Source organism: Enhydra lutris, unplaced genomic scaffold (genome assembly GCF_002288905.1).
Source record: "Enhydra lutris kenyoni isolate GAN:26980312 unplaced genomic scaffold, ASM228890v2 scaffoldscaffold41, whole genome shotgun sequence".
Classification (NCBI taxonomy): Eukaryota; Metazoa; Chordata; class Mammalia; order Carnivora; family Mustelidae; genus Enhydra; species Enhydra lutris.
The window spans coordinates 562,363-582,526 of NW_019154125.1; the positions used below are offsets into that span (position 1 = coordinate 562,363).

The following is a 20,164-nucleotide window of genomic DNA, read 5'->3' on the forward strand; positions in this document are numbered from 1 at the left end:
TTACATTCAAAACATTTGGGAGCAGAGTGATTAGTATAACTAAATGATTAATAAGGTTTCATTGAGGGATGTCTGGATGGCGCTGTCGGTTAAGTGCCCATAGGTCATGATCTCAGTGTTGTGATCTCAAGCCCTGTGCTGGAGTCTACGCTCAGTGGAGTCAGCTGGAGATTCTTTCTCTCTGTCCCTCTGCCCTTCACACTAGTGCTTTCTCTCTCTAAAATAAGTAAGTAAATCTTTTTAAAAAATAAAAATATAAGATTTCATTGAATCTGAATTTACAAATAAGCTATGCTACAAAAGCTAATTTGAAAGCTGGTTGTTTAGAACTCTAAACTTATTTGTCAAGGGAAAAAACAGGATATCTGACTAGATCCCTGAGTCAGTTTAGCTCTTACATAAAAAGTACACCATTAACCTAGCCATTTTGTAGAGTTACACATGTACAAAAAAACATATTCAGAGTTCCAACCCTGAGAAGACAGAGAGACAGCATCCTCACTCCTTCGCTGGGCAATTCACACTCCCAATACAGGCCCAGAATGATGTTTGAAATGCCCAATAAATGAAAAAAAAAAAAAATAATAAGGACAGTAGAGTGAGTTATTTTAAAAGCTAAATTTTAGACATATTCTCATTCACTCAATAAATACTGACTGCCGACTGCCCCAAAATGTTTGATATGTCTGAGATTCATCAGTGAAGAAAACAAAGACCCCTGCCTCCCTGAAGCTTACATTCAAGCACAGGAAACTGACAAGAAATAATAAACATAATGAAGAGTATGGTATGTTAGATGGGGGAGTGGGAAATATAGAAATCTAGAGTTCCCTTTTGGACATGCTCAACATGAGATACCCATTAGATTTCTAAGACAGGTAGCCAAATGGAAAAGTGTGAGGTTCAGGAGAAAACTCTGGGCTATAAATATATATTTACTAATTCAATTTAAAAATTGTTCTTCTGTGAATATGCTTTCCCTGCACTTTTAAATGGTCAAGTGTCTTCTATTTTAAAAACTGAAAAGAAGATGGCAGTTGTTTAATGTTTCTTCTTGGCAAAATCTAAGGACTTAAATTTTTTTAACTGAAATATCCATGCAATCCAAAAGTCAGAAAGCCACAGGAAAAAATCTAGAAAGAACAGGACTTCCTAGGGGTCAAGAAAGCCACTGCAGCCACCTACCCAAATCCTATTTGGATTTTCCTTTTTCCTTTCTCCTAATTTTCCTTTTTCTATGCTTTCCTTTCCATGCCCACTTTCTCAGACGTCAACCAAAATTTGTCTCTTACATATTAAGGGACAACTGCTCCTCTATCACAACCATATTCTTGATATCCCAACACCAAAAACTCCTTCATATCCATTTGAATTTAAAGATCTCTATTCCTTGATCTTTTTCTCTTTCATAAAGGCAATTTCTTCCTGTGCCTCCTACCACCATTCTTTTTTAAGATCTTCTATGAGGAAATATAATATCCACAAGTGAAAAAGGTAACAGAGGAAAACCCAACCCAATAAGGAACAGTAGGAGATGGGGAGAATATTGAGGTACAAGGCCAGGAAGGTGGGCTAGAACATGAAAGACTTCACATGCCATGCTAAGGAGTATGCATTTTTATCCTTAAGGTCTGTGAGGAGACACTGAAGTATTTAAATTGGTAAGGGACAGGATCATTCTGGAAAGTAGTATGAAGAGCAAACTAAAAATTAGTGGAAGCAGAAGTTAAAAATCTGTAGCAGTAATTTAAAATAAACAGTAAGATAAGAATCTCTAATATGCAGTACTAATAGTCCTGAAAGAGTTATCAAGGTCTTCACAGGCTGCTTATAGAGGTATAATTTTTCACACATACCAAATTAAAAATCTAATCTAGGAGCGCTGGGCTGTCTCATTCTATAGAGCATGCAACTCCAAATCTCAGGGTCATGAGCTGAAGCTCCATGTTGGGCGTGGAGCCTACTTAAAAATTATATAAGTAAATAAATACATAATAAAAATAATTAATAAATAAAATTCCTTTTTAAAAAAATCTAATCTATTCTATCCTATCTACCTACATTATGATTTTTTACTACCCTCAAAAAGAATCTACTCTAACCTATTCAGACTGGTAAATCACATGTGCCTTATTCATACAAAGCTAAAGCCTACCATCCAAGTCCTTCATTGCATATTCTCTATCTGAAAAGCTTCCTCTCCTTGATTTGCCCTCTAGAATATCCAAATCCTACCTATCCTACAATGTCTCACAAAATAACACCTTGAGGTCTTTCCTGATCATTATAGCCTTCTTACTAGTTACAGTTTCTAACCTGTATGAATGTTGTCTCTACGACCAGATTCTAAGACACCTTGAAGAGAGATTCTTCTTCATAAGTGCTTAAAAGTGTTGGCTGAATGATGAATGAATGTGTGAGATTCAATTTTAAAAAGTTCTGTAAAACTATAGTGTTTTTATTTTCCAATATAAATTTACAAACACAATCTACGGTTTTGGGTGCAAAAATACTGAGTAATCCAAATCTTGACAACACAGAGTTACAAAAAAATCTTAGAATATCCTGAGTATCTATTATTTTATTAACCTTAATGTGAGCCTAATTTGAAGAAAAAAAACTGGCATGCTGAAAACAAATGGGCTTATAATAGCTGTAAAATCTTTCTAAAAGATGCACAAGAAAGCAACAAAAATAAATGCAAAGCAGGAATCAAAAAGAATGCTTGATTGTATCAATGAAAAATTACAAAATACAGACTGCCATCTTGGTAAAAGCAAGGATACAAAATGTTATCATTCAAAAGTCTCGAAATCACAAATGAAGTTATTTTTCTTTTTAGTTTCAAAGCAATGTCATAAATGAAAATAATTGCAAGCTACTAGATCTAAAAAAAATAAAGAAATATAAAGGTTGCAGGCAACCCTACCTTTCTTTTTGCTTGTGTAATACCCTAAAGTCAAAGGAAACAAACCATTGATAAAATGTATTCAAAGTTCTTTCTCTCCATGTGCAAATCAGAATAAATAATTATACACTTGGAACAAACATTATTAAGTATTAAAAAAAACTATAGAGTATCCTGGGATGACTAGAAACATCATAATTGTTTAAAATAATGTGATAAGCTAAAAATTAAATTGCATTTCAAAACTTGGAAGAACTCTTTAGTTTAGCAATTACATAATTTAATCAACCATACTTAAAACAAGGGTTCCACTAAGTAAATAGATTAAATCATAAAGACTTTGGAAGCTAAGTAAATATGTTAAATGAAGTTTTTAAAAGCTTAGCTGACAGGAAAATAAGTGGCAACTAGAATCCCGTGTATCATTTTAATACATGGTCGTGGGGAGTACAGGAGTAGGGAATCATAATCAGGTTTTTTTAAAACCATGATAATTCTACAGAAAACATGAATAACCAGAAGTTATAGTTTCATTTAAAATTAAAACTACTCCACTGCAAAGATTAAGAATATTCCATGGCACCAGTTCTCAGCACCATTTTCTACCAATGTCATATATTTCCCTTAACTGTCACTATAATATCCTACTATTAGATACCAATGATAACCTAAAAAATTAACACTTTTGACTAAAACCTTAGGAAAACAGATTTAGCAGATGAATTCTGAAGCACAAGATCCAGCTAACTAAAAGAATATGTTACCTGAGTAAGATAACGTCTGTAATCCTGCCTCAATTCTTCTTTTAGTTTATGTTTCTTACGTTCATAATCTTCCCCAAGGGGTAAACTTAATCCATAATCAATTCCTAGAAAGAAAACAGGTAATATAGCTCATTTTCAAACCAATGTCAATTTCAATATAATCTGCTGTCACCAAAGCACAGTAGAAAAGAACAGAGTCATGTTTGATTCTGAGACTGGGATCAGGATAATGAATTATTTATTTAAAATGTTTTGGCAGGTCACATGCATTCACACATATGGAAAATATCCCTCCCGCCCATGAAATCCAGTTACCCAGTTCTCCTGCCCAAAACATCCAACATTACCATTTCTTGTATTTCCTTCCAGAGACTTCATGCATCTATAAAGATACTTTTAAATTATCGTGTGTGCATGTGTCTGTGTATTTACTTCTTCTTCTTTTAGATAAATGATTCTGCATTGTTTGGCATCTGGCTTTTTCACACAGTACAAAATTAAAGAAAAGCTGATTACCTTTGTTTCTTCACTTAATTCTACTGAAATTTCTATAAAGATAAATACCTACAACAATTTTAAGGTCTGTTTTCCAGTCCATGAAAATTAATAATGTGATTTTTTTTTTTTTTACTATAAGAGTATCTTTGTTATAACATGTTCAAGGAAAAATTATTAGTACTATGCATGGCTCAGGCTGAAATTTCCAAGAACTTTTATTAAAGTTAAACCACTAATTCTGATTTCATATAAATGGATATTAATTTTTATTGTGGTAAAATATACATAATGTAGAATTTAAATTTAAACTGCTTTTAAGCATACAATCAAGTGGCATTAATATATTCACAATGCTGTGCAAACATCACCACATACACAAAATTAAGGCCATTTCCAGAATTTTTTCATCATCCCAAACAGAAACTCCATAGAAGGATGTTAATTTTTTAAGAAAAACTTAAATTTTCAGGGCGCCTGGTTGGCTCAGTCGTTAAGTGTCTACCGTGGCTCAGGTCATGATCCCGGGTCCTGGGATCGAGCCTCGCATTGGGCTCCCTGCTCAGCGGGAAGCCTGCTTCTTCCTCTCTCCCTCCCCCTGCCTGTGTTCCCTCTCTCGCTGTGTCTCTGTCAAATAAATAAATAAAATCTTAAAAAAAGAAAAAAGTAAAGAAAGAAAAACTTTAATTTTGAGTCACATTTCCATATATAGAGCTCAAAAATCAAAATTACATTTTGGGGTGATGACAATAGTGATGTCCGTAGAACATGTACGTTACTTGTACAACTTGTACATACTGAAAAAAACCAGAATCGTACAATTTCAGTGGTGAAACTTTATGATATGTAAATTATATCTCAATAAAGCAGTTAAAATAAAATTATATACTTTCAAGAAGCACAGAGAACAGATGATTATTTAGATTTTTGAAGCTCCTCTCCGTTTTAGTCCTACTATGTAATACCATAGTATAAAAAAATTTATCATTTCTAAATATTTTCCTTAATTAGTTAGCAATCCAAAGAACATAGACTAAATAATAAACCATAGTTTATAAACTAATATGGATATCACCATTTTTGCGTCTTAGTCCCTCACAATGCAGCTAAATGATGGGACTTTTCATAAAGTGTCATATAACTGCTTTATTACATCACTGAAATATTTCAGGGGGAGAAAGCCCAAGGGGTATACATATAAATGTATGTCTGTTGATTTTTATGGAATACTAAATTCCACTTTCCACCTTGAACATCATGGAATTCTCTTGATAAACACTTCTGGCCCACATAATCCTGATAATAGTGAGTAAAGTAGGCATCCTTAGGGATGCCTCTCACTCACGCTCCCAACTGTCTCCCAAAAGAATTTAAAGTATCCCAATGCTTAAAATTTTAAATTATTCTAGAAAAGCATTCTTTCATCACATAGGAATCTAAACCTTATTTTTAAAGATATAACATTTAAGCCTAAAGAGAGAAATACCTTTGATTTACACTTTCAGAATGGAGTATCACACATGGAACTAAATCATAAGGTCAATGAAGGTAAGGCCTTCATTTATTCAAAATTTACTCATTTTATAATGCCTGGTATACAACCTATAACCAAGAAATGTTTATTGAATAAATGTATAAATGAATGTATGAATGAATCATTAAATAAGAGGAAAGAATGAGAGAAAGGGAAAAAGTAAACAATTTTTAGTATTCATTTCTGATTTTAGGCAGTCTGCATAGAGAACAGCATAATAACTAGTAAACAAAGGTACTTATCTCTAGTCACAATGGATACTCTACTGTGTCAAGGAGGAAAAGAAAACAATGCTGCAAGGATGATACATCTCAACATTCCAGGCTTTCCTACTCAGGGAAGCAGTAATTTACAGCTTTCTGAAAGGTCATATATTTAAGGCGGTTTTTTAATACAGGTTTTCAATTCTGCTTGGTGGATTTATGTGGAAAACTAGAAATTAAAATGTGATTTTCATTTGTAAATCACTATTTATACTAAGTTCAATTTCATTTATCAAGAATTTTTGCCTTTTACTATTGCCACAAACAGTATTTGTAATAATTGTCTTAAGAGACAAGGAAGAATACATACTGATTGCCTTCTGAACTACATTAAATTTTATTAAGTTTAAGGTTTAGTCAACAGAAAATACTAACTTTTTAACTGTTATTTTTGTCATCTAATACCAATATTTTATGGCATTAGAGGTAGGCCAGAGAAATAAAACAAACATATGGAACAATTTAAGTATTCTGCTCCTTTTAAACTATGCATGAACTATGGCATCTCAATTGACTTAATTAAGAAACATGGTCAGACTTACTTATTCAGAGCAGTTGTCTTATAATGGTTTTAGTGGCAAATAAAGCATCAGTGTCATCTTAGGGCCATTTGAAGTGATGTCACTTTACCAAGTTCATCAGTGACTCTAAGACAGTTAACATGCTTCAGAACTGTATCAATTACAAGTATTAGTTTCTACAGCAGTTATGGGGTAAATAAACTATTTAAAACTAAAGTATGCAATCTTTTTAAAATTTACAATGCTAAAACAGAATAATTTAAAATATAACTAAAAATTAGTTTAAAAAATCAATTTCCTGTTGTCTATTTCCCAAAATCTTTACATTAATGGTAATTTTCTAGTTTAGTCTAAACCTCAGAGCTTCTCTGCAATGTAAAATTCTGTTGTTTCCTTTCTGATAATTTTTAAATTTAACACTGTAATTGCTTTCTTTATAATTCTTTTCCAAATTTCCATAAGCATAATTGTATTTAAAATGAATTTTTAAAAATCACACAAAATTTCTAGTAACAAGAGTAAAATCTCTATCTTACTTTAGTAATCTGTAATCATCTTGCTTGATTTCCAAAATAATTACTTTAGAGCATGAAAAATAAACCGAGAAAATTTCAGAGCCTAAAATACGGATCAATAATATTTTAATATAAGATTAAAGGACATTGCCTAGAAATGGATAAAAACACATAGGGACTGTGGTCACAGAAGATGGATTCTTCAAGTACCCAGATTTAGAGGTAAGGGAATTGAAAAGGAACCAGAAAAAAATATTGAAAAGGAGTCTGCTGGAAGTCTTCCAAGCCACCTCCAGGCTGAGTGATTCACTAGAAAGACTTACATAATGCATTATATTCATGATTACAGTTTATTACTATGAAAGAATACAAAGCAAAATTAGCAAAGGGAAAAGGCTCACACAACAAAGTCCAGAGGCAACTAGGTACAAACTTCCAAGAATTCTTCCCCAATGGAATCACATAGGACACAATTTGTGACAACATAATGTGAAGTGTTGTCTACTAAGAAAGCTCATTAGAGAATTAGTGCCCCTGGTTTTTATTCAGAGCTGGTCACACAGACATCCTCTGCCAAGCATATATACCATGATTCCAGATTCCCCAAAAGGAAAGCAGGTGTTCTACTTGATCATAGGGCTTACACAAACAATTTTATTTAGGCACAATGACCTTATCATTTAGAGGAAGTTTTAAACCAGTACAGGAAACTGTTTACTACTTAAGTTCAAGATATTAGCCACGGGCCAGCCTTGCAGACAGGACTTTCTAAGGATAGTCAGTCCCAGGCCTGCTTTATTACAAGTGTTCTGCACAAAGAGGAACTAGTAAGATAGGAAGAAAACCAGGAGCCAAGTGAAGAAAATACTTCAAGAAAGCAGTAAGATGCTAAGTGGAGCAGGTAGGTTGAAAATTTTAAGATCTGTACACTGCTCACTAAATGTAGTTACATAAGGGTTACTATAGACCTTGATGTTTGTGGGTGAGCAGCACAGAAGTAACCCTGACTGGAAAAGTCTTAAGAAACTGAGGTGAGAGGAATTGGAGATTAAAAATAAACATAAACAACTCTAACTTTTGCTACAATGAAGAACCTAGAAATTGACAGTAGCTGGAGGAACATAAAGGATTTTACAAAATAGGAGATATTATAGCAATACATAAATGTTCTAAAAGAGGAAAAATAATTTATGATTCGGATGAGGAAATCTGATGGAGTGATGATATTTTCAGAGAAAAGGGACAGAATGCTATATAAGGAGAGGAGCTGGTCTAACAATGACAATCTATGGTAACAGAATACAAGGCAGACTATAGTACAGATGAGGGTTGGCTGGCAGAGGTAAGGGTAAATTCTAATTGCTTCTATTTTGCAGTGAAATATAAAGTAAAACCATGGACAGGGGGATGAGGAATGGAGTTTGAGGAGAGAAGAAAAAATAAAATAGCTGTCTTGTAGAACAGGATAGCAATGGATTAGTGAAATGTAATAAACCCACCAACAGCAGTGAGGACACACATTAGGTTAGTAGTCAGTACTTTAAAGTAAAAACAAGTACCTGGTTGTAGGTTTTCACCACCCAACTGCAGCTACATACATAGCAGCACACATGAGACTCAGAGACAGATTTAACAAGAGATGAGATTCAGCAAAAGGATAAGATAAAGGGAAACAGAGGCAAGAAAGATAAGGGTGTGCAAGGGAGTCCGATAATATAGGCCATGGAATTTAGGCTGCATAAGGAAAGAAATAATGAAAGGGTAGGTCCTTCAAGGGAGTAGAGTCAATGGATGGTTAAGTCCTGGTAATGTCAAATATTTGGTATACTTGTCAGAGGCAGGATACAAGAGAAAATCAGCTGAAAAAACGAGAAGTGGTCATCAAAGAAAATACTTGCAACTGTAATTCAGTCACTGGTAACAGAGGTCGAAGACAGACTATTTAAGCGAGTGGCTGAGAAGAGTGGTAAACAATATCACAACATGAAGAAGCCAAGAAACTGAAAGGCACTAAATATTGAAGGAATTAGGAATGGTTCTGAATCTGTGAATAACTGCAGTAAGAAGTGAATACAAGAGACTGATCCTGCGAATTTCAAAGGTCTTAGGTTACAGGGAGGACAAGAAGCATGTAAGTCCCAAAAAAGAATATGACCTTTACTCCAACTCCAGATTAAATGAAGGAAGAAAAATAGCACAGCATCTGGCACACAGAACACACTCAATATAGGTTAGCTGGTAGTAAGCAATAGCAGAAAGAATAGTGGACTTTAATTTCTATTGACCTTTCAAGCATCAGGATCCTTCTTGGTTTAAACTATCTTTATTGGTGAGGCATCTCCGAGGCTCAGTCAGTTAAGCATCTGCCTTCAGCTCAGTTCATGATCCCAGGGTCCTGGGACTGGGTCCCGCATTGGGCTTGTGGCTCAGCAGGGAGTCTGCTTCTCCCTTTTCCTCTGCCGTTCCTTCCTCCCCCCTCCCTATGCGCTCTCTCTCTTTAATCTTTAAAAAAATCTTTAATGGTTTCTCTTCTCAAATGTATAGGGTATCAATAAATCAAAGTTTTCTGGCAAATCCCAAAATACTGATTTTAAGCACTTCCTACTGTGGAAAGCAAAGAAAACTTTGTCCCACAAGCCCAATTTTTAAAAATTGAGGAAGAATATACATACCAAAAAGCACAATCTTAGGTATATTGCTCAATGAATTTGCACAAAAGTATCCACTATTGTAACAACTCAGATTTCTTTCCACCTCACAAGGCACACTTATGCTCCTTCCCTATGAATACTCCCTCCCAGAGCTTACAAGTATTCAGACTTCTATTAATGTGGATGCGTTGAAACGCTTCTTGAATCTCAAATAAAAATAATCATTAAATTTGTGATCTTTCACATTTTACTTCTTTCAGTCAATATTACTTCTGTGGGATTCAGCCATGTAGCTATATGCACAGCATTAAGTTTGTGTCTCCTTTCATTGTATGAATACATCACAATTTTTTTTAATCCATCCTACAGTTAACAGATATTTGAGCTGCTCCCTGCTATTTGGGAGGGTGGGGGAAGCACTATTATGAACAAAATTCCATTGACATTCTTGTACATGTCTTTGGTGAACACGTGTATTTCTCTTGGCTATTTTCCTAGGAGTGGAATTCTTGGGTCACTGGATAAGGTCACAGAGTTTAGTAGATATTGCCAGTTTTTCAAAGCTGCACCGTTATCCATTCCTACAAGCTATGAATGAGTTATAGTTAATTCACAGCCTTGCCCACTCTTGGTATTGTAAATATTAGACATTATACTTCTGTGCAATGGTGTCTCAATGTAGTTTCAATCTGTATTTCCTAACAACTAATGATGCTGAGCACCTTTGCAATGCCTGGATTTCCCTCTTGAAAACAGCTATCCAAGTCTTTTGTCCATTTTCAGAATTGAACGGTTGTCTTCTGATATGCAAATTTTATACACACACATATACATACATAGAAACATATGTAGATTTTAAAAAAATTTTTTATTGTTATGTTAGTCACCATTACAGTACATCATTAGTTTTTGATGTCATGTTCCATGATTCAATGTTTGCATAAAACACGCAGTGCTCCATACAATCCGTGCCCTCCTTGATACCCATCAGATTCATCCATCCTCCCAACCCCCTCCCTTCTAAAATCCTCGGTTTGTTTCCCGGAGTCCACAGTCTTTCATGGTTCATCTCCCCCTCCTATTTCTCCTAATGTCCTCCATGCTATTCCTTATGTTCCACAAAAAACTGAAACCATATAAAAATTGACTTTGTTTGACTTATTTCACTTAGCATAACCTCTTCCAGTCCCAACCTTGTTGATGCAATAGTTAGGTTACAGGGAGGACAAGAAGCATGTAAGTCCCAAAAAAGAATATGGTGATGAAATATTCCATTGTGTATAAGGACCACACCTTCTTTATCCACTCGTCTGTGAAGGGCATCTTGGCTCTATCCACATTTTGGCTATTGTGGACACTGTTGCTATGAACATTGGGGTGCATATGGCCCTTCTTTTCACTACATCTGCATCTTTCGGATAAATACCCAGTAGTGCAGTTGCTTTGTCACAGGGTAGCTCTATTTTTAACTTTTTGAGGAACCTCCACACTGTTTTCCATAGTGGCTACACCAATTTGCATTCCCACCAAAAACTGTAAGAGCTTTCTCCACAACTTCTCCAACATTCGTTATTTCTTGCCTTGTTGATTTTTGCCATTCTAACTGGTCTAAGTGGTATCTCAATGTGGTTTTGATTTTAATTTTCCTGATGGCTAATGATGATGAACACTTTTTCATGTGTCTGTTAGCTATTTGTATGTCTTCTTTGGAGAAGTATCTGCTCATGTCTTCTGCCCATTTTTTGACTTATCTGTTTTTTGGGTGTTGAGTTTGAGAAGTTCTATATAGATCTTGGTTGGATATCAGCCCTTTGTCTGTAGTGTCATTTGCAAATATCTTCTCCCATTCTGTGGTTGCCTCTTTGTTTTGCTGAAGGTTTCCTTTGCTGTGCAGAAGCTTTTTATCTTGATGAAGTCCCAAACGTTCATTTTCACTTTTGTTTCCCTTGCCTTGGAGACATGTCCTGAAAGAAGTTGCTGCGGCTGATGCTGAAGAAGTTACTGCCTATGTTCTCCTCTAGGATTTAGATGGAGTCCGGTCTCACATTAAGGTCTTTCATCCATTTAGAGTTTATCTTTGTGTATGGTATAAGAGAATGGTCCAGTTTCATTCTTCTGCATGTGGCTATCCAATTTTCCCAGCACCATTTATTGAAGAGACTGTCTCTTTCCCACTGGATTTTTTTTTCCTGATTTGTCAAAGATTAGTTGACCATAGAGTTGAGGGTCCATATCTGGGCTCTCTATTCATTTCCACCAATCTATGTATCTGTTTTTGTCCCAATACCATGCTGTCCTGGTGATGACAGTTTTGTAATATAGCTTGAAATAAGGCAATGTGATGCCCCAGCTTTGTTTTCTTTTTCAACATTCCCTTGGTGATTAAGGGTCTTTTCCGGTGCCATACAAATTTTAGGATTGTTTGTTCCAGCACTTTGAATAATGCCATGGTTATTTTGACTAAGACGGCGTTGAAAGTATAGATTGTTCTTGGCAGCACAGACATTTTAATAAGGATACTACATCCAGCAAGACTGTCATTCAGAATGAATGGACAAACAAGGAGCTTCCAAGACTGGCAGAAACTCAAAGAGTATGTGACCACAAAGCTGGCCCTACCAGAAATATTAAAGGAGGGTTCTATAAAAGGAGAAAGACCCCAAGAGTGATATAGAACAGCAATTTACAGAGACAATCTTTAGAAACAAAGACTTCACAAGCAACATGACATCAATAAAATTCTTTCTTTCAATTGCACTCTCAATGTGAATGGCCTAAATGCTCCCATGAAATGGCAGAGAGTTGCAGACCATATAAAAGGACATGATCCATCCATATGCTGACTATAAGAGACTTGTTTGGAACCTAAAGATGCATCCAGACTGAAAGTGAAGGGATGGAGAACCATTTTTCATGCCAATGGACCTCAAAAGAAAGATGGGGTAGCAATTCTCATATCAGACAAATTAGATTTTAAGCTAAAGACTGTAGTCAGAGATACAGAAGGATACTATATCATTCTTAAAGTGCCTATCCAACAAGAAGATCTAACAACTGTAAATACCTATGCCTTTGACACGGGAGCAGCCAACTACATAAGCCAACTATTAACCAAAATAGACATATTGATAATACATTTATTGTAGGAGACCTTAACACTCCACTCTCAGCAACAGACAGATCAACTAAGCGGAAAATTAACAAAGAAACAAGACCTTTGAATGACACACTGGACCAGATGGACCTCATAGATATATACAGAACATTCCACCCTAAAACAGAATACTCACTCTTCCTGAGCACGCATGGAACTTTCTCCAGAACAGATCACATCCTGGGTCACAAATCAGATCTTAACCAATACCAAAAGACTGAGATTATTCCCTGCATGTTCTCAGACCACAATGCTGTGAAACTGGAACTCAATCACAAGAAAAAATTTGGAAGAAATTCAAACACTTGGAAGCTAAAGACCATCCTGCTTAAGAATGTTCGGGGGAAGGGGAGGTGAACAATGAGAGACTATGGACTCTGAAAAACAATCTGAAGGGTTTGAAGAGGTGGGGGGGGTGGGAGGTTGGGGGAACCAGGTGGTGGGTATTAGAGAGGGCACGGACTGCATGGAGCACTGGGTGTGGTACAAAAACAATGAATACTGTTATGCTGAAAATTTAAAAAAAAAAAAAATTTTTTTTAAATTAAAAAAAAAAAAAAAAGAATGTTCGGGTCAATCAGGAAATCAAAGAACTTAATCAATTCATGGAAACTAATGACAACAAAGACACATCGATCCAAAACCTATGGGGTATGGCAACTGTGGTCCTAAAGGGGGAAATATATAGCCATCCAAGCCTCACTCAAAAAAAAAAAAGAAAAACCCCAAATACACAAACTGTCTTTACACCTTAAAAATCTGGAGAATCGGGGCACCTGGGTGGCTCAGTGGGTTAAAGCCTCTGCCTTGGGCTCGGGTCACTGGGATCGAGCCTCTCATCGGGCTCTCTGCTCAGCAGGAAGCCTGCTTCCTCCTCTGTCTCTGCCTGCCTCTCTGCCTACTTGTGATCTCTGTCAAATAAATAAATAAAATCTTTAAAAAAAAAATCTGGAGAATCAACAACAAATTAACCCTAATCCACGCACAAGAAGGGAAATAATTAAGATGAGAGCAGAGATCAATGAATTAGAAACTAGAAATACAGTAGAACACTTTAATGAAGCTATAAGCTGATTCTTTGAAAGAGTTAATAAGATCAATAACTTAATAAGATCGATAACCACTGGCCAGACTTACTCAAAAGAAAAGAGAAAGGACCTAAATTAATAAAATTATGAATGAAAGGGGGGAGATCATGGCTAACATCAAGGAAATAGAAACAATCATTAGAAATTATTATCAACAGCTATATCCCAATAAGTTAAGCAACCTAGAAGAAATGGATGCATTCCTAGAAACCTATAAACTTCCAAGACTGAAAAAGGAAGAAACTGACAACCTGAATACACCAATAAACAAATTGAAGCAGTGTATCAAAAACCTCCCAAAAAACAAAAGTCCAGGTTCTGATGAATTCCCTGGGGAATTCTACCAAACATTCAAAGGAGAAATAATACCTACTCTCCTGATGCTATTTCAAAAAAATAGAAGTAGAAGGAAAACTTCCAGACTCTTTCTAGGAGGCCAACATTACCTTGATCCCCAAACCAGCCAAAGACCCCATCAAAAAGGAGAATTTCAGACTAATATCCCTGATGAATACGGATGCCAAAATTCTCAACAAGATCCTAGCTAACAGGATCCAACAGTACATTAAAAGGATTATCCATCATAACCAGGTGGGACTTATCCCTGGCATGCAGGGGTGGTTCAACATTTGCAAATCAATGTGATAGAACACGTAAGTAAGAGAAAAGACAAGAACCACATGGTCCTCTCAACTGATGCAAAAAAAAGCATTTGACAAAATACAGCATCTTTTCCTGATTAAAACTCTTCAGAGTATAGAGACAGAGGGAACATTCCTCAACTTCATAAAATCCATCTATGAAAAATCCACAGTGAATATCATTCTCTGTGGGGGAAAAGCTGACAGCCTTCCCACTGAGATCAGGGACATAAGGATGCCCACTCTTGCCACTATCGTTCAACATAGTACTAGAAGTCCTAGTAATAGCAATCCCACAACCAAAAGAAATAAAAGGTATTCAAATTAACAAAGAAGAAATCAAACTCTCTCTCTTCACAGATAACATAACACTTTGTGGAAAACCCAGCGGTCTCCACCTCCAAATTACTAAAACTCATACAACAATTCAGTAATGTGGCAAGATACAAAAACCAATGCACAGAAATCAGTTGCTTTCTTATACACTAACACTAAAACTGTAAAAAGAGAAATTAGAGAATCAATTCCATTTAAATAGCACCAAAAAACCGGAAGATACCTTGGAATAAACCTAACCAAAGAGGTAAAGGATCTATACTCTAAGAACTATGAAACACTTGTGAAAAAAAATTGAAGAACACACAAAAAGATGGAAGAACATTCCATGCTCTTGGATCAGAAGAATAAACATCATTAAAATGACTGTGCTGCCCAGAGCAATCTATACTTTCAATACCATCCTGATCAAAATACCAGTGGCATTTTTCAAAATGCTAAAACAAACAATTCTAAAATTTGTATGGAACCAGAAAAGACCCCGAATTGCCAAGGAAATATTGAAAAAGGAAAAAAGAAAGCTGGGGTCATCATGTTGCCTGACTTCAAGCTATATTACAAAGCTGTGATCACCAAGACAGCATGGCACTGACACAAGAACAGACACATAGATCAATGGAACCAAACACAGAGCCCAGATATGGACCCTCAACTAAGTGGTCAAATAATCTTCGACAAAGGAGGAAAAAATATCCAGTGGAAGAAAGTCTCTTCAATAAATGGTGCTGGAAAAATTGGACAGCTATATACAGAAGAATCAAACTGGACCATTCTCTTACACCATAAACATACATAGATTTTATACATATACCTATGGCTGCTGCTATGTATTATGATGAATAGTTCTTTAAAAAAAAAAGATTTTTATTTACTTGAGGGAGAGAACACAAGCAGGGGGAGCAGGAGAAGGAGAAACAGGTAAGAAAAATAATAAAGAGAAACCAATAATTTTTTTTTAAGATTTTATTTGAGAGCAAGCACGTGCAGGTGGGGGAAGGGGTAGAAGGAGAGGGAGAAACAGACTCCCTGCTCAGCAGGGAACCCAATATGGGACTTGATCCCAGGACGCTGGGATTATGACCTGAGCTGAAGGCAGACACTTAACCCACTGAACCACCCAGGCACCCCTGTGATGAATAGTACTTAATTTTAATTAAGTCCATTTTATCAGACTTTTCTTTTATGATTAGGTCTTTTCCTGTCTTATTTAAGACATTCTCATCTACCCCCAACGTCTCAAAGACATTCTCCTATGTTTTCTCTAAGAGCTTTATAGTATTAAGTTTTACCTTTAGCTCTGTGATCCCTCTTGAATTAATACCATTATGCAGTGTGAGGTATAGGTTAAGGTTTCTTTTTTTTCTCTTCTTTAGTATGGATGCCTAACTTAACCATTTACTGGAAAGACCATTCTTTTTTCCACTGAACTGCAGAGGCACCTATGTCATAAAACAGGTATCTGTATATAATGGATTTGTTTAAATCCTCTCTATTCTGTCCCTGTGGTCTATTTGTCTAACCTCATGCCAAAACTAAATAGTCTTAATCACTATAATTTCATACCAAGTTTTTATATATAATAACACTAAGTTTTCCAACTTTATTTCCAACTTTTTCTTCAAGACTGTCATGGCCATCCAAGTTCTTTTTGTTTCTCTGTGACTTTTATGAACTTTTGTCAAAAGAATAAAAAAACAAAAACAAAAACAAAAAAACCTACTACAGGGGCACACCTGGGTGGCTCAGATGGTTAAGCATCTGCCTTCAGCTCAGGTCATGATCCCAGGGTCCTGGGATCCAGTCTTCTGTTGGGCTCCCTGCTCCGGCAGGGAGCCTGCTACTCCCTTTCCCTCTGTGTGCTGCTCCCCTTGCTTGGCTCTCTCTGCCTCTGTCAAATAAATAAAATCTTAAAAAAAAAAAACAAAAAAACACCCACTACCAACAATAACAACAAACCCTGTCAGTTATAAACACATATGGAAATTAAGAAAAAGGAAACAAATAATTATTTATTATACTAAAGTTTAAAATATTAGGAACACTGAGAATTAAGATATTTTTTAATTCCTGGGGAGGGGGGAACTTTTCATGAGTTATTTAAACACTGCTTGCCTTGTTGTATACCTTACAATAGTCACAAGCATCTCTGCTATGCCTTGGCAATCTGATAATGTTGAGAGACTTCTAATCCATGAACATAGAATATCTCTCCCTCCACTTGCACATTCTTTAATTTCTCTGATACATTTTGTAGTTTTCTGTGTATAAGTCTTGCACAGTTTGTTAAATACACTTTGAAGAACAGGTGACTCTGGAACAATGGGGGAGGGGGGAGTGGCAACCCCCATGCCACTGAAAATCTATACATACCTTTTTTTTTTTTTTTAAGATTTTATTTATTTATTTGACAGAATGAGAGAGAGGGAGAGCATGAGAGGAGAGAGGGTCAGGGGGAGAAGCAGACACTCTGCTGAGCAGGGATCCTGATGTGGGACTCCATCCTGGGACTCCAGGATCATGACCTGAGCTGAAGGCAGTCGCTTAACCAACTGAGCCACCCAGGCGCCCATACCTTATTTTTTTTTTAAGATTTTATTTATTTATTTGACAGAGACACAGCAGAAGAGGGAACATAAGCAGGGGGAGTAGGAGAGGGAGAAGCAGGCTTTCTGCTGAGCAGGAGCCCGATGTGGGGCCCAGTCCCATGATCATGGGATCATGACCTGAGCCGAAGGCAGATGCTTAACGACTAAGCCACCCAAGTGCCCCCACAAAGCTAAGGAAAATGTTCCTTATATCATACAGAAGAAGCCGCTGGGGTCTCCACTGAATCTCGGACTTCTAGATACTGAGCTGCTCTGCAAGTAACCAAGCCCTGTACAAGCTAGTGGCACACCTCCCACATGGCCCCTCCAGCCAGCCGGGCACCTCAGATGAGAGCTGTGCCTAGACCAGCACCAGCAGCTCAGCCCTCAGCAGCAGCTCCACCATCTGCTGTTGGCTCATCTGCTGCGGCAGCCAGGTCTCATAGCCCAGATGGCAACCACAGCAGATGGAGTGGCTGTGGGCTCTGCTGTTGGGCACAGGATGGGTCATGCCATTACTTGGGGCTTGTGAAGGAAGTAATACTGAGCCTTCAAGGCCTGACATCACTTACCAGAAGCCTCAGGGAACCCAGCCAGCATACCAGCAGCAGCAGTTTGGCCCATGCCACTAGGAGGTGAAACAGTTTCTGGAATGTGCCCAGAACCAGGGTGACCTTAAGCTTTGTGAAGGTTTCAGCGAGGTACTGAAACAGTGTAGATATGCAATTAGCCTAATCAAGAAGTTCAGATTAAAGATATGGAAAATCATCTCTCATGACCAAGCTAATTTAGCATAAAAATATAATTAATAGTGAATATATAAAGTATAAAACCACCAGGTAAACCTCTCCTTCATAATTAAATACAGCTATCTTTGGATTTAGAATGTACTCAATTATTGCTACAATAACCTGTTTAAGGTAGATGCCAATTCTTAAGATAAGGAAACAGAGTTTAAATAACCTGTGCCAGGTCACAAAGGCATGACAGGTACAATCCAAAGCAAGCTGTAACCCAGAATTTCAAAGTGATTCTGTCTAACCGTACTGCTTAAGAGAATCTACTTTTAAAAAATTATCTTTGGCAATAATCAAAATTTCAATTCATAAAAATTTAGGTCTGGAAGATAACCCAACTTCTTTATGTTATAAATAAGGAAACTGGGGTCCTTAGAAATAAAGGAGCTTTTCCAAAATACAATACTAAAATTTAAAAAGAGCCTTGGGGCTCCTGGGTGGCTCAGTCAGCTGGGCATCTGACTTTTGATTTCAACTAGGTTGTGATCTCAGGGTCTGGGGATCAAGCTCAGCATCAAGTTCCACTTTCAGCAGGGAGTCTGCTTGGGATTCTCTCCCTCTGCCCTTCTCCAGGCTCATGCTCACATGCTCTCTCACTCTCTGTCAAATAAATAAACCTTTAAAATAAATAAAAAGATCCTGAATAGTCAAAGAAATATTGAGAAAGAACAAAGCTGAAGGTATCACAATAACAAATTCCACAATATACTACAAAGCTGTAGTCATCAAAGCACTATGGTACTGGTACAAAAACAGACACATAGATAAATGCAGCAGAATAGCTAGCTCAGAACTAAATCCACACTTACATGTTCAATTAACCTATGACAAAGGAGGCCAAGAATATACAATGGGGAAAAGATAATCTCTTTAATAAATGGTGTTGGGAAAAATAGATAGCTACATGCAAAAGAATAGAACTGGATGACTTTTGTACACCATACACAGAAACAAACTCAAAATGGATTAAGACCTAAATGTGAGGGGCGCCTGGGTGGCTCAGTGGGTTAAGCCGCTGCCTTCGGCTCGGGTCATGATCCCAGGGTCCTGGGATCGAGTCCCGCATCGGGCTCGCTGCTCAGCGGGGAGCCTGCTTCCCTTCCTCTCTCTCTGCCTGCCTCTCTGCCTACTTGTGATCTCTCTCTGTCAAATAAATAAATAAAAAATCTTTAAAAAAAAAAAAAAACGACCTAAATGTGAGACCTGAAACCATAAACTCCAAGAAGAAAACACAGGTAATAATCCCTCTGACAGCAGTCTTAGCATCATTTTTCTATGTATGTCTCCTAAGGCAAGAAAACAAAAGCAAAAACAAAATACTGGGACTACACTAAAATAAAAAGCTTTTGCACAATGAAGGAAACCATCAACAAAACAAGACAACCCACTGAAGAGAAGAAGATATTTACCAACAATTCATCCAGTAAGGGTTTAATATCAAAAATATATAAAGAACTTAGGCAACACCAAAAAAACCCAACAAAACAAAACATGTAATACAATTAAAAAAATGGGCAGAAGACAGGAAGAGAAATTTTTCCAAAGAAGACATAAAGATGACCAACAGACACATAAAAAGATGTTCATCACCATAAATCAGCGGGGAAATACAAATCAAAACCACATTTACACCTGCCAGAATGGCTACAATCAAAAACATAAGGAACAACAAGTGAAGACAAAGCATGTGGAGAAAATCACATGGAGAAAAAGGAACCCTTGTGCACTACTGGTGTGAATGTAAACTGGTTTAGTCATCAGAGAAAACAGCATGGAGATGGCTCAAAAAATTAAAAATAAATATAACATATGACCTAGTAATTTCATCACTGGTTATTTAACCAAACAAAACAAAAATATTATTTTGAAAAAATATCACCCCTAAGCACACTGCAGTATTATTTACAATAAA

The 20,164-nt window shown here is 36.6% G+C and overlaps 1 protein-coding gene and 1 pseudogene across 2 annotated transcripts in view; one reads left to right on the forward strand and one right to left on the reverse strand.

The window, feature by feature from the left end:
- The window catches only part of LOC111155467 (centrosome and spindle pole associated protein 1), a 135,622-nt gene that overhangs the window by 106,239 nt on the left and 9,219 nt on the right, over positions 1 to 20,164 (reverse strand). For both annotated transcript variants that reach the window (XM_022515632.1, XM_022515631.1), the window contains exons 3-4: positions 3,673 to 3,776; positions 2,930 to 2,953 (exon numbers count right to left, since the gene is read on the reverse strand). In XM_022515632.1, coding sequence (XP_022371340.1) covers positions 2,930 to 2,953; positions 3,673 to 3,776 — 128 coding nt within the window. The remainder of the gene's footprint in view (positions 1 to 2,929; positions 2,954 to 3,672; positions 3,777 to 20,164) is intronic.
- LOC111155380 lies at positions 4,911 to 18,252 on the forward strand (annotated as a pseudogene).